Source organism: Gobio gobio, assembly GCF_949357685.1.
Source record: "Gobio gobio genome assembly, chromosome: 12".
Classification (NCBI taxonomy): Eukaryota; Metazoa; Chordata; class Actinopteri; order Cypriniformes; family Gobionidae; genus Gobio; species Gobio gobio.
The window spans coordinates 7,229,051-7,241,785 of NC_137105.1; the positions used below are offsets into that span (position 1 = coordinate 7,229,051).

General features: G+C 38.2%; 1 protein-coding gene across 5 annotated transcripts in view; it reads left to right on the plus strand.

The window, feature by feature from the left end:
- The window catches only part of dtnba (dystrobrevin, beta a), a 51,526-nt gene extending 41,296 nt beyond the window's left edge, over positions 1-10,230 (plus strand). For 3 of the 5 annotated variants that reach the window (XM_079832041.1, XM_079832043.1, XM_079832045.1), the window contains 5 exons: positions 486-636; positions 938-1,027; positions 2,838-2,891; positions 9,372-9,404; positions 9,484-10,230. In XM_079832041.1, the coding sequence (XP_079688167.1) occupies positions 486-636; positions 938-1,027; positions 2,838-2,891; positions 9,372-9,376 (300 nt within the window). In that variant the 3' untranslated portion in view covers positions 9,377-9,404; positions 9,484-10,230. The remainder of the gene's footprint in view (positions 1-485; positions 637-937; positions 1,028-2,837; positions 2,892-9,371; positions 9,405-9,483) is intronic. The other 2 variants (XM_079832042.1, XM_079832044.1) reach the window with 1 other exon arrangement.
- The last annotated feature ends 2,505 nt before the right edge of the window (positions 10,231-12,735 follow it).

Sequence of the window (12,735 nt, forward strand, 5' to 3'; positions counted from 1 at the left end):
TATTTTTCATGAGTTTGCCTGTAGTTTTGATGTGAATAGGCGTTTACTTGTATAAACTTTTACACGCAACCGGTAACATTTTACAATAAAGTTTAATTTGTTAACATTAGTTAATGTATTAACTAACATGAGCTAACCATGAGCAGTACATTTGTTACTGTATTTGTTCATCTTTGTTAACCATAGTTAAAATAAATACAGCTGTTCTTGGTTTGTTCATGTTAGTTCACAGTGCATTAACTAATGTTAACAAGATTTTAATAATGCATTAGTAAATGTTGAAATTAACATTAACAAAGATAAATAAATGCTTTATAAGAGCAGTTCATTATTAGTTCATGTTAATGTAGTTAACTAATGTTAACTAATGTTAACTAATGAAACCTTATTGTAAAGTGTTACCAATCAATCAGTAGTTTTTAGCGCTAGCAGAAACATTTAACAGGTGTAACATGTATAATATGAAGTTTTCATCTCTTTCTCAGGCTCAAGCTTCTGGTTCCTCCCCAAGCCACGCCTCCCCTCGTTCTATGCCAATGCCCATTCGCTCTCCTTCCTCAGGCCACACCCCCACCCACGGGCCCCAGGACTCTTTAGCTGGAGTGGGTGGAGACGTTCAGGAAGCATTTGCTCAGGGTAACATCTTAATTGACCAATTTTTTACCATTTCTGATGGGCAACAGAACTTTTTATTGGTCACATGAATCAGATTTCTGGACTGGACTGGACAGGGTAGACCCGCCCGCTGTGACATCTCATTAGTCCAAAATAAGTTTGGCTGTTATTTTTTGTGTTGTGTTGTGGACAGGCAAATATGTCGGTTCATACCTGTTACATGATGTAATAATTCAATGCTTTTAGCAAGTTTTCGACCTAAACTCTGCATTGACATCAAATCAGACTTTTCACATCAGAATTTTTTGTTTAAAATCTACAGGACCTCGCAGAAACCTACGAAATGATCTCCTGGTTGCGGCAGACTCCATAACAAACACCATGTCTTCACTGGTCAAAGAGCTCAACTCAGGTACGAGAGAGTGCAGATAATCATATTGCGGTTTTTGAGTCAAGGATCGGATAATTTTTGGGATCAGCAAGAAAAAAAAATTAAGTGAGCTTTCTATTTATTACTTGAAGCACACTTCTGGTATTTGGATACCACAGAAAAAAACTACTTTCCTAACTAATAGGTTTGGATGGATGGATGGATGGATGGATGGATGGATGGATGGATGGATGGATGGATGGATGGATGGATGGATGGATGGATGGATGGATGGATGGATGGATGGATGGATGGATGGATGGATGGATGGATGGATAGATAGATAGATAGATAGATAGATAGATAGATAGATAGATAGATAGATAGATAGATAGATAGATAGATAGATAGATAGATAGATAGATAGATAGATAGATAGATAGATAGATAGATAGATAGATAGATAGATAGATAGATAGATAGATAGATAGATGCATGCATACATACATACACTCACCTAAAGGATTATTAGGAACACCTGTTCAATTTCTCATTAATGCAATTATCTAATCAACCAATCACATGGCAGTTGCTTCAATGCATTTAGGGGTGTGGTCCCGGTCAAGACAATCTCCTGAACTCCAAACTGAATGTCAGAATGGGAAAGAAAGGTGATTTAAGCAATTTTGAGCGTGGCATGGTTGTTGGTGCCAGACGGGCCGGTCTGAGTATTTCACAATCTGCTCAGTTACTGGGATTTTCACGCACAACCATTTCTAGGGTTTACAAAGAATAGTGTGAAAAGGGAAAAACATCCAGTATGCGGCAGTTCTGTGGGTGAAAATGCCTTGTTGATGCTAGAGGTCAGAGGAGAATGGGCCGACTGATTCAAGCTGATAGAAGAGCAACTTTGACTGAAATAACCACTCGTTACAACTGAGGTATGCAGCAAAGCATTTGTGAAGCCACAACACGCACAAACTTGAGGCGGATGGGCTAAAACAGCAGAAGACCCCACCGGGTACCACTCATCTCCACTACAAATAGGAAAAAGAGGCTACAATTTGCACAAGCTCACCAGAATTGGACAGTTGAAGACTGAAAAAATGTTGCCTGGTCTGATGAGTCTCGATTTCTGTTGAGACATTCAGATGGTAGAGTCCGAATTTGAGGTAAACCGAATGAGAACATGGATCCATCATGCCTTGTTACCACTGTGCAGGCTGGTGGTGGTGGTGTAATGGTGTGGGGGATGTTTTCTTGGCACACTTTAGGCCCCTTAGTGCCAATTGGGCATCGTTTAAATGCCACGGCCTACCTGAGCATTGTTTCTGACCATGTCCATCCCTTTATGACCACCATGTACCCATCCTCTGATGGCTACTTCCAGCAGGATAATCATGTCACAAAGCTCGAATCATTTCAAATTGGTTTCTTGAACATAACAATGAGTTCACTGTACTAAAATGACCCCCACAGTCACCAGATCTCAACCCAATAGAGCATCTTTGGGATGTGGTGGAACGGGAGCTTCGTGCCCTGGATGTGCATCCCACAAATCTCCATCAACTGCAAGATGCTATCCTATCAATATGGGCCAACATTTCTAAAGAATGCTTTCAGCACCTTGTTAAATCAATGCCACGTAGAATTAAGGCAGTTCTGAAGGCGAAAGGGGGTCAAACACATTATTAGTATGGTGTTCCTAATAATCCTTTAGGTGAGTGTAGATACAGATGTGTGTGTGTGTGTGTGTGTGTGTGTGTGTGTGTGTGTGTGTGTGTGTGTGTGTGTGTGTGTGTGTGTGTAAATATATACTGTATATATATTTATCATCTCCTGTTGTCTTTAGTAGAGGATGGAGAAGAGGAGGAGGAGAAGAGACTGCAGAATGGCAAAGACAGAGGTATTTAACCTTCACATCAGAACTACATTACCCAGGATGCATCTGTGCTACTGAATCCTGACCTCCGTGGCCCTTTCATTTGCTGTTGCTACATGAACATCAGTGATTTTCATGAGATTTATTTATCCTCCCTGCACACAACAAAAGCTCATAATGTTTTACAGGACGGGGTTTGTGTGTGTGTCTGGCGTGTGTCTGTGCTGTCTGAGGGGGCTCGTTAGTGCTTAACTACTCGTTAGTATTAACGAGGAGGCTGTTTATGAGTGTGTGGGGGGGGTGCTGGATGTTTTTTTTAACTACTTCCTGTAGGGTCAGAGGGGTCCGATACACACTGAACCTTTATGAGCAGAACCCGTACTGGGAAACACCTTCATTATAGCGCTCGTTCTTTCTCTTTCTTTATTGTATTCATTCATCTCTCCATCCAGCTCCACCGCTCTTGTTTTATTGGTCTGCTTCTGATGGCCTTTCTCTGCTAGTTTCAGACGGCATCAGTTAAATCAGGCTTTAAGCAGAAGTTTGCTCAATTTTTTGTTTTGTTTTCTGCACATTTTTGCATGTGGTAAAAATGTCAATGGTTTTTGATCAGTATATTTTCTCTAGACCAGAAAATAGAGCGGAGCATCTCAAGCTAACTTAATACATAATAATATATGCTGGAATATAATGATTTCAAAAGTTACTTAGCTGAAACATCAATGTGGGTATTAGAAAGAGAATTTAACCTTGATATAATAATCAATTGTTTACTATGTCAAAACATTGTTTCAATGTTGACTATTTAAAGGGGTCATGAACTGGCTTTAAAAAAAAATTATACTGTTGTCTGAGGTCAACCTATGATGTTTGCGTGGTTTTTACAATCAAAAACATAATGAATAAGTAATAGGCTATTTTCTACCCTGCTTTTGGGCCTCTCTCATGGAACGCTTGGTTTTTATGGGCGTGTCGCATTAAAGACTTGGAAGTAAACGCCCACTGCTATGATTGGATGAGCTTTGCATATTATAATGAGCTTCGGCTCCCCCGTGAGTACACGTGAGGAATTGTTTTGAAAGCGTGTGGGAAAACGGCAATCGGAATGATGTCTTTATCAAACAAACACAATGATTTATCTCTCATCCACCCGCAATTAATTGGAATGTTATTTTTTATTACTTGGCCCGCCCGATTGGTGGATATAACCGCCAACCGTGTATCACTAACACACACGCACAAGCCTCACAGCAGAGTCAGACAAATCAGCATGATCCAGACTTTCGCAATTTGTAGTTTTCCTTCAAATCAAGTCAAGAGAGCGAACGACGCACATCAAGAAAGGAATGTTATTTCACTATTTAAGATAGCCGGTCATACGTTTTGGTAGCCCGTCTGGAAAACACATAGACCCGGGACGTTGGGCTTTGCGAGCCCTGGCCCATACATGTCCGAGTCTGATCACGAATCGCAGCACAATGAACCAACAACACCTCAAATAAAGGATTCTCCAGCCTGTGCCAGCGAAGTTATGTTCTGTTAGACACGTACACATAATCAATAGATATCAAATGATCTGTAACAATGCAATACTATCACATATAAAAAACATGTTTTACTCACATTAGTGTTGCTTCATTCATTCATGTAATCTCATCCTGTCTGCAAATCCTGTCTCTTGTTTACAAACGAATCCGTGGTTAAATGAAGGAACAAACACGCAACGTCTTCCCAACCTGAGCTGGATATTCATTAAAAATAAAGTTCATCCATGCATTCATAATAATGGAATCCGAATGAAGCTTATGCGGTATGTTTATTGCTTGGAAGTTTGATCTGGTTTAGCTCCACGAAGGTCTATGTTATTTATCTATAACATGCCATGCACAAATCGGTGGGCGGGGCTACAGAATCGGGTTAAGGCAGTGTTTCACCACACTCTGACGTCACAGGTTGGCACATTCACAGATCGAGCGTTTTCTGGGCCTGGTGTCAATAAAAGCTTTTCTTTGTCTAACAAGGAAGTTTTGAGCTCTGATGACCTTTTATATATCAAAAGCTCAAGGGAATGTTGATTTCTAAATTCATGCCCCCTTTAAAATAAAAGTTTTCTATGTGAATATGTTTTAAAATGTAATTTATTCCTGTGATCAAAGCTGAATTTTCAGCATTGTTACTCCAGTGTCACATGATCCTTCAGAAATCATTCTAATATGCTGAGATTTTTTTTTTTAATCAATGTTGAAATCAGTTATGTTGCTTAATATTTTTGTGAAAACCATGATAATTTTTTCTGGATTTTTTAATGAATAGAATAGATTAATAATTTCTTTAAAATAAAAACTAATCTCACTGACCCCAAACTTTTGAACGGTAGTGGTTATGGATATAATTTGCACCAAGTACAGGTGGAAACATAAATAGATCAAAATAAAAGTAAAGATTAAGATAAAATCAACTTTTTTTGTTGATGTGTTTTGTTGATGAGGCTCGCAAAGACATTATTTATTCATATAATAATGAGGGGCACAAAAGCCAGCTGGTTTATATGCAAAGTTGTTCTAGACTTTGTAAAACGTGCAGTGGGTCTATTTAATTAAAAACACTATGTAGGTTAAACAGGGGTTGAGGAAACAAGGTGATAGATTATCTACTCAATTAGTTACTGTACTGAGCTGAAGCAGCTTTACTAATTCCAGATAAGAGATTAATGGATCACCAGAGACCTCCAGACATACAGCTTCTCTGTGAAATAACCAGTGTGTCTGAATTTGCAAAATACTCACGCAAAATATTTCTTTATGAACCTCGTAATATTTGATATGCACATTTCTAAGGCTTGCAAATGATCAACATGATCAAAACAGCTGAAAATCTGCTGCATGCCTTCTTACATCTGATACTTTATAAAAATCAGTAAATATTTCACAGCAAAAAGGCACATGTATAAAGCGTACGAATAACTTTTATATTGTTAGTCATATTTCAAGATCAACACTCACTGAAGCAACTTAGGTGTACTTGATTATCCATACATCATTTTGTTAGAAAAATCATGTTATAATGTGAATATCAAATATATTTAAAAAAATTATCATCATTGCATTGCATTATATGTTTTGCCTTCCTCAATTAAAACACAGATTTAATCATAAAACTAACCATTTAAATACCATCTTACTAAGACATAAATGTGAGGTATAGAGTGTCAACTGATATTTATATGCATTTAATATAAGTCTGCTATACTGATGTATCAAATAGGATGAATAGAAAGGTTCAATAGACTGTCCCATTTAAACAAAAAATAGGACAACACTTTCTATGAAGCCTGTGTTAATAATGCATTATACGGGTATTCTTAAAGGGTTAGTTCACCCAAAAATGAAAATTAATTACTCACCCTCATGTCGTTCGACACCCGTAAGACCTCCGTTCATATTCGGAACACACATGAAGATATTTTAGTTGAAAGCTGATGGCTGAGAAAGGCTTCAGATAGGCCTCCATTGGCATTCAGTACATTAATACTCCCAAGACCCATAAAAGGCACTTAAAACGTTGTTACAAAGTCCATCTCACCACAGTGGCTCTACAATAATTTTACGATGCGACGACAATAGTTTTTGTGCACAAAAAAAAATCTAAATAACACCTTTATCCAACTTGTTATTGTCTTCCGTGTGTGCCTCCACGACGCATGCGCGAGAATATGACGCAGATCCGGCGTTCGGGAATCCATGAAATGCACACTCTAACCCCATTTTGAGCACTACACCGAGACCTAAAGCACGATCAATGTAGAATTCAACAGCTTAGACACGCGCGTCTTCCTCTGCTTGTAAACAAATCGCTTCTGGGTCATGTGTCCGAACGCCGGATCTGCGTCATATTCTCGCGCATGCGTCGTGGAGGCACACACCTCCAAGAACAAGTTGGATAAAGGTGTTATTTTGATTTTTTTTTGCGCACAAAAACTATTGTCGTCGCATCGTAAAATTATTGTAGAGCCACTGTGGTGAGATGGACTTTGTAACGACGTTTTAAGTGCCTTTTATGGGTCTTGGGAGTATTAATGTACTGAATGCCAATGGAGGCCTGTCTGAAGCCTTTCTCAGCCATCAGCTTTCAACTAAAATATCTTCATGTGTGTTCCGAATATGAACGGAGGTCTGACGGGTGTCGAACGACATGAGGGTGAGTAATTAATGACAGAATTTTCATTTTTGGGTGAACTAACCCTTTAATGCATTATAGTACATGCATAATGCCTTATAAACAACCTTATAATATGTTGTATCATCTGAAAAATTATCAAAACAACAGTTACAATACATACATATTTGTGGTTATAACTTTTAAGAGTACAATGCATTATAAGCCTGCATTTATAATGCATCATAAGGGTATTCTTAAAGTATTAGTTAACTTCAAAATGAAAATTTCCTGATAATTTACTTCCCATCTCATCCAAGATGTTCATGTCTTTCTTTCTTCAGTCGAAAAGAAAATATGTTTTTTGGGGATTCATTCCAGGATTTTTCTCCACATAATGGACTTCAATGGCAACCAAAATGTTGAAGGTCGAAATCAATGCAGTTTCAAAGGAAGGGCTTCAGAGACTCTGCACGATCCCAGACGAGGAATAGGCTCTTATCTAGCCAAACCATCGGTCATTTTCAAAAAATAAATAAAAATGTATATACTTTTGAACCTAAATTGCTCATCTTGCGCTGCCCTGTGCTCTCCAGTGATTGTGCAATCACAATGAAAACGTCACACTAGACGTAGGCGGAAGTACCGCCTCAAGCGAACGTGTGAGGACTAATACAAACGCCCTTTACCAAAAAACACTCCATCGTTGTTTTACCTTTTCTTTTGCTACAGGACGGTTGTATTAGTCTTCGCATGTGCGCTTTGTAAACACGGGGCGGTACTTCCGCCTACATCTAGTCTGACACTGACCAGCACAGGGCAGTGCAAGATGAGCAATTTAGCTTCAAAAGTATATACATTTTTAAAATTTATTTTTTGAAAATGGCCAATGGTTTGGCTAGATAAGACTCTATTCCTCGTCTGGGATCGTGCAGAGCCCCTGAAGCCCTTCCTTTGAAACTGCATTGATTTGGACCTTCAACATTTGGTTGCAATGGAAGTCCTTTATGTGGAGAACGTTTTCCTAAAAAAAAAAAGTAATTTCTTTGTAATTTCGTAAAACGTAAATTCGACTGAAGAAAGAAAGACATGAATCTTGGATGAGATGGGGGTGAGTAAGCTTGACAAGCCAGACCCACATCAAGATGTTGGGTCTGGAAACTCACCATTGACAGGGCTCAATCCGAGGGGCGGGACAAACGGTTGTCTTTCAAATTCCCTCTGCACGCCATTGGATAGCGCCATGAGCGCCACAACCAACCAGAGCAAAGAAGAAGGTGAAGCCGAGCTAATGTTAGTTGATAGACTTTCGCCGTATACGGTCGTCAAAACTCCAAACACATCTTCTTTTCTTAAAGCTACACTGTGTAACTTTTTTTGTTTATTCTTTGCTAAAAACACTTAGTTCTTTCAAAAATATATGTGCTCATTAATGTATATTTACTTCTTTCAAGTAATGAAGTATTCTCGTAAGTTTATAATATGCCATTGAAAATACATACGGGTGAGGGGTTTGAATGCAGGTCGCCATGTTGCCCCTCCATCTTGAAAGTACATTAGCCAAAGAGGGACATACCCGTAAATTCAAGCTTCGCCTTTCGCGTTTTAACACTCGATGGCACAGTGTCGAATGTGGACGAGGTCGAACTGGAAGCCATATTAATCTTGGACTAAATCGGCCACCGTAGGAGTTAAAACGAAATCGGAATTGAGAGGAAGAGAAACTAATATTCACTGGATGGTCATAAACCTTTTAACCGCTAGATGGGGGAAAATATCACACAGTGAAGCTTTAAGAATGACTTCAGTGACGTTCTTTTCTCAAAGAAAAGCTTAACTCCAAGTCTTCCAGAGTCGCGGCCAAAGCCGAATCGAAAGACTGCTGTTCGCCAGCTTCTGTGTTTACGAGTAGCACGCAGAACCTCCGCAACTCTGCCGTGACGTGCCGTCATTATGTTAAGCCCGCCCACCGACTCTACACACGCTGTGATTGGCCTGACCAGAGTTTGGTTTTTCCAGCTCTCAGGTCTACCGAGAGTTGCTAGACTACATTCGCGGCAAAATATATTTGCTGCCGCTAGAGTGCGTCTAGATTTCTAGGCTAGGGGTGAGTAAAATAGGAGGAAATTTTCATTTTGAAGTGAACTAATAATTTAATGCATTATAATGCCTTATAAACAACCTTATAATGTGTTCCTTAAAATCCCCTTATAATGCATTATAAATACAGGCTTCATAGAAAGTGTTGCCAAAAATAGAGTTTCCAGACTGTTATTTCATATGTCAGGCTTTACAGTATGTTGTGAGTCTTTGATTTTAAAATGACAAGTTGTGTTTTTTTTTTTCCAGGTTAAGCCAAATATATGAAGCAAGCAGTGCCACGTGAGTTTCACACAGTATGGGGCGTCTATAGCTGTGCTGCTTTGTTCACTTTTAATATTTTAGTTTCTCTTGTTTTCAGGTGTGGCGTCACCATCAAACACTTTCTGCTGACATCACCACAAAGACAATGACCTCTGAACCCATGCTCAGCCAATGAGAGAGAGTTCAAGGATTTGTGTGGGATGTGGCTTCCTGTGGATTGCTTGAGAAGGAAAATGTTTTGTTGATTTTCAATGTTTTTTACCCTTCTTTTTTTTGTTTTTGAGATGCAGATTTAAGGGGTCCGTGTTGCAAACCTGCTAGTTTGACTAGTTATTCTCATTTGAATTTTGTAGCTGATTTTGTTAGTTTGTGAATTTGAACGCTTTTGAAGAACCGATGCACCCAAAGACTGTCGAGAATGGACTGAGGTGGGAACGGAAAGCAATAGAACGTGATGCATGATTGAAGGACAAGCATGATGAGTTGATGATTGGCTGGCTGATGTATGTGGGCGTGGTTTGTCCGATGTGGGTGTGGTCATGTTGAGGACGCAGTTGCTGCGAAAGCCGTAAAAAACGACTTTCTTAAGGAACTAAACGAAAGAGTCGAGCTGTACTGTAATTTATTTTCGATTAACTTTTTTGTATTTATTTTCATTAGACAAACAGCATTTCAACAGTAATGTACATTTGAGGAAATATTTTGGTAATTTCAAGTAATCGATTTTAGATTTTCAAGTCCGATTCAGCGTTTATGTATATTTAAGATCAGAATGATTTAGTTTTATAGATTTTCGAACAGGTACTTTGATAAAGAGGCGTTTTACTTACTGTGCTCCTTTTACCCATCATTAATTTTATCGATTTTTCTAGAAGCACTGTTTGTAGTCAATATTTCCTGTGAACGAACATTTCTTTACCTACAAACATTTGCACACACACGTCTGACCTGCTGTGTGTTTTTCTGGAGGTGTGTGTGTATTTGTGTGGTATGTTTGCCTCTCTATATTCGTGTGTGTTTGTGCAAAGCTGGAATGTGAATCATATTGATGCCTTCATTTCATTGTATTCTTAAATACATGCCAAAAATGATTACGTTTTTTGAAGTTTTCAATCGTATTTACTTTTTTTTTTTTATTGCTGTGTTGTTTTTTGCGCCAAATTCATTCATGGACTCTCGGCCATGTGATACTACCTGCAGTACACGGGGCTTAATGACATCACTTCCTGTGCCCTTCGGGTCAAGAGCTCTTCTGTGAAAGCTGGCTGGTTTGGCCGAGACTATCGTTACGGTGCCGGTAGCCGTAGTGTTTCGCTCTTTCCACTGAACAACTTTCATATATATTTTTTAAAAAGCGAATTTTACAGAAATAACTCTGGAATGAGGCCGTGATTTACACGCATGTGATTTCAAGTGATGATTTGTTGTGTTCAGAATAAATATTATTAAAAAAAGTGACTGGAGTATTGTTTTTTTCTATTTTACTTTGTGTTTGTTCCTTTAATTTTGTTTGTTTGGTTTTCCTTCAGGTCCCATACAGGCCCAAAGCTTTCTGGGTAATATGATGCTCTCAGTGGTTTTCGGCCGAATTTACACTTCTGTGCACTAAAACATGCACTTTACTGGTGATGGGACAGTGTACTTATGTAGTATTAGTAGCACAGAACACCAGGATCCACATGCTTCACTGTTTGTATTGTATCTTTTCTACACGTTTTGTCTTATAAGTGCACTTTGAGATCTGAGAGCTGTAAACTCCTCTCTTTGAGTACCTGTGTGACCGAGAGAGAGAGAGAGACGTGCAGTCTGACGGTCTCTGTGCACTGCCAGCGTGAGCAGGCATGACGTGGGGTGAATTTTAATGAGTGCAGCATGAACAGACGAATGCTGGGGGAAATCTGTGTGTGACAGAGTAAGACGGTGCATGGATTCACTCAAGGACACCAGCCCTCACCAGTCTCACTGTCTCTGGCGCTGTCTTATGCTCTATTACAGTTATAGTAGGTCATGTCCCTTAAAACAAAAACTTTTCTGGTGTATATGTGAGTGAATATACAGTACCAGTCCAATGTTTGGAAACATTACTATTTTTTATATTTTTGAAAGAAGTCTCTTATGCTCACACCTGCATTTATTCGATCAAAAATACAGAAAAAAAACTGTAATATTGTTAAATATTATTACACTTTAAAATAACTATTTTCTAATTTAATATACTTTAAAATATAATTTATTTCTGTGATCAAAGCTGAATTTTCAGCATCATTACTCCAGTCTTAAGTGTCACATGATCCTTCAGAAATCATTCTATGCTGATTTGATGCTTCGTTATTATCAATGTTGCTGCTTAATTTCTTTTTTTTTTGGAACTTGATATTTGTTTCAGGACTCATTGATGAATTTCTATCACTTTATTATCAATTTTAACACATTCTTGCTGGATATAAGCATTAAATAAAGAAAGAAAAACCCCAAACTATTGAACAGGAGTGCATACAAAAGATTTCTATTTTTTTTCTTTCATTTTTTAAACTTTTTATTCATCAAAGTTTCCTGACAAAAGTATCACAGATTATAAAAAAATATTATGCAGCACAGCTGTTTCCAACATTGATAATAAATCCCTATATTAGAATGATTTCTGAAGGATCATGTGACACTGAAGACTGGAGTGTGGCTGATGAAAATTCAGCTTTGCATCACATAAATAAATGATATTTTAAAGAATATCAAAATAGAGAACCAATGTTTTAATTTGTAATAATATTTCATAATATCACTGTACTTCTTTATCAAATAAATATATATTCTGAGGAGGGTATTCCTACAATACCGGAGACTGCCGTTTCAGGCTGCGTTTCTAGGGTCCGGTTAAAATAACAATAAATTTGCTACTTATTAGATTGTGTTTTATTAACGTCTACACCCCAACCCCTACAATAATGTAAATACAGTCATTCAATGACACAATATTGATGTGCGCATATCCAATGGCCGTAGCTGGATCCCTTTTAGTCTTTACCCTAGGTTTTGTATTAGCAGTTTATTAGCACTTACAGTTCTGTATTTATATTATTACATTTAATTTAGCCTACCGGTATATATTGTCCTAACCAGGGGCGCTGCTAGCAATTTTGGGCCCTATGAAAGAATATGATGTTGGGCCCTCTACCACACCAACCTAGCTATCCAAAATCTGTCTGCAATTTAATAATACTGACCGTTTAAGCTCTGCTTGCTCAACCCAGAATGCCCCAATTGGCTGATGAAACATTGATTAAAATTAAGATACAATTTCTACAAAACAAAACTTAATGAAGTGGTCACAATCATGTCTGACCTACTCAAT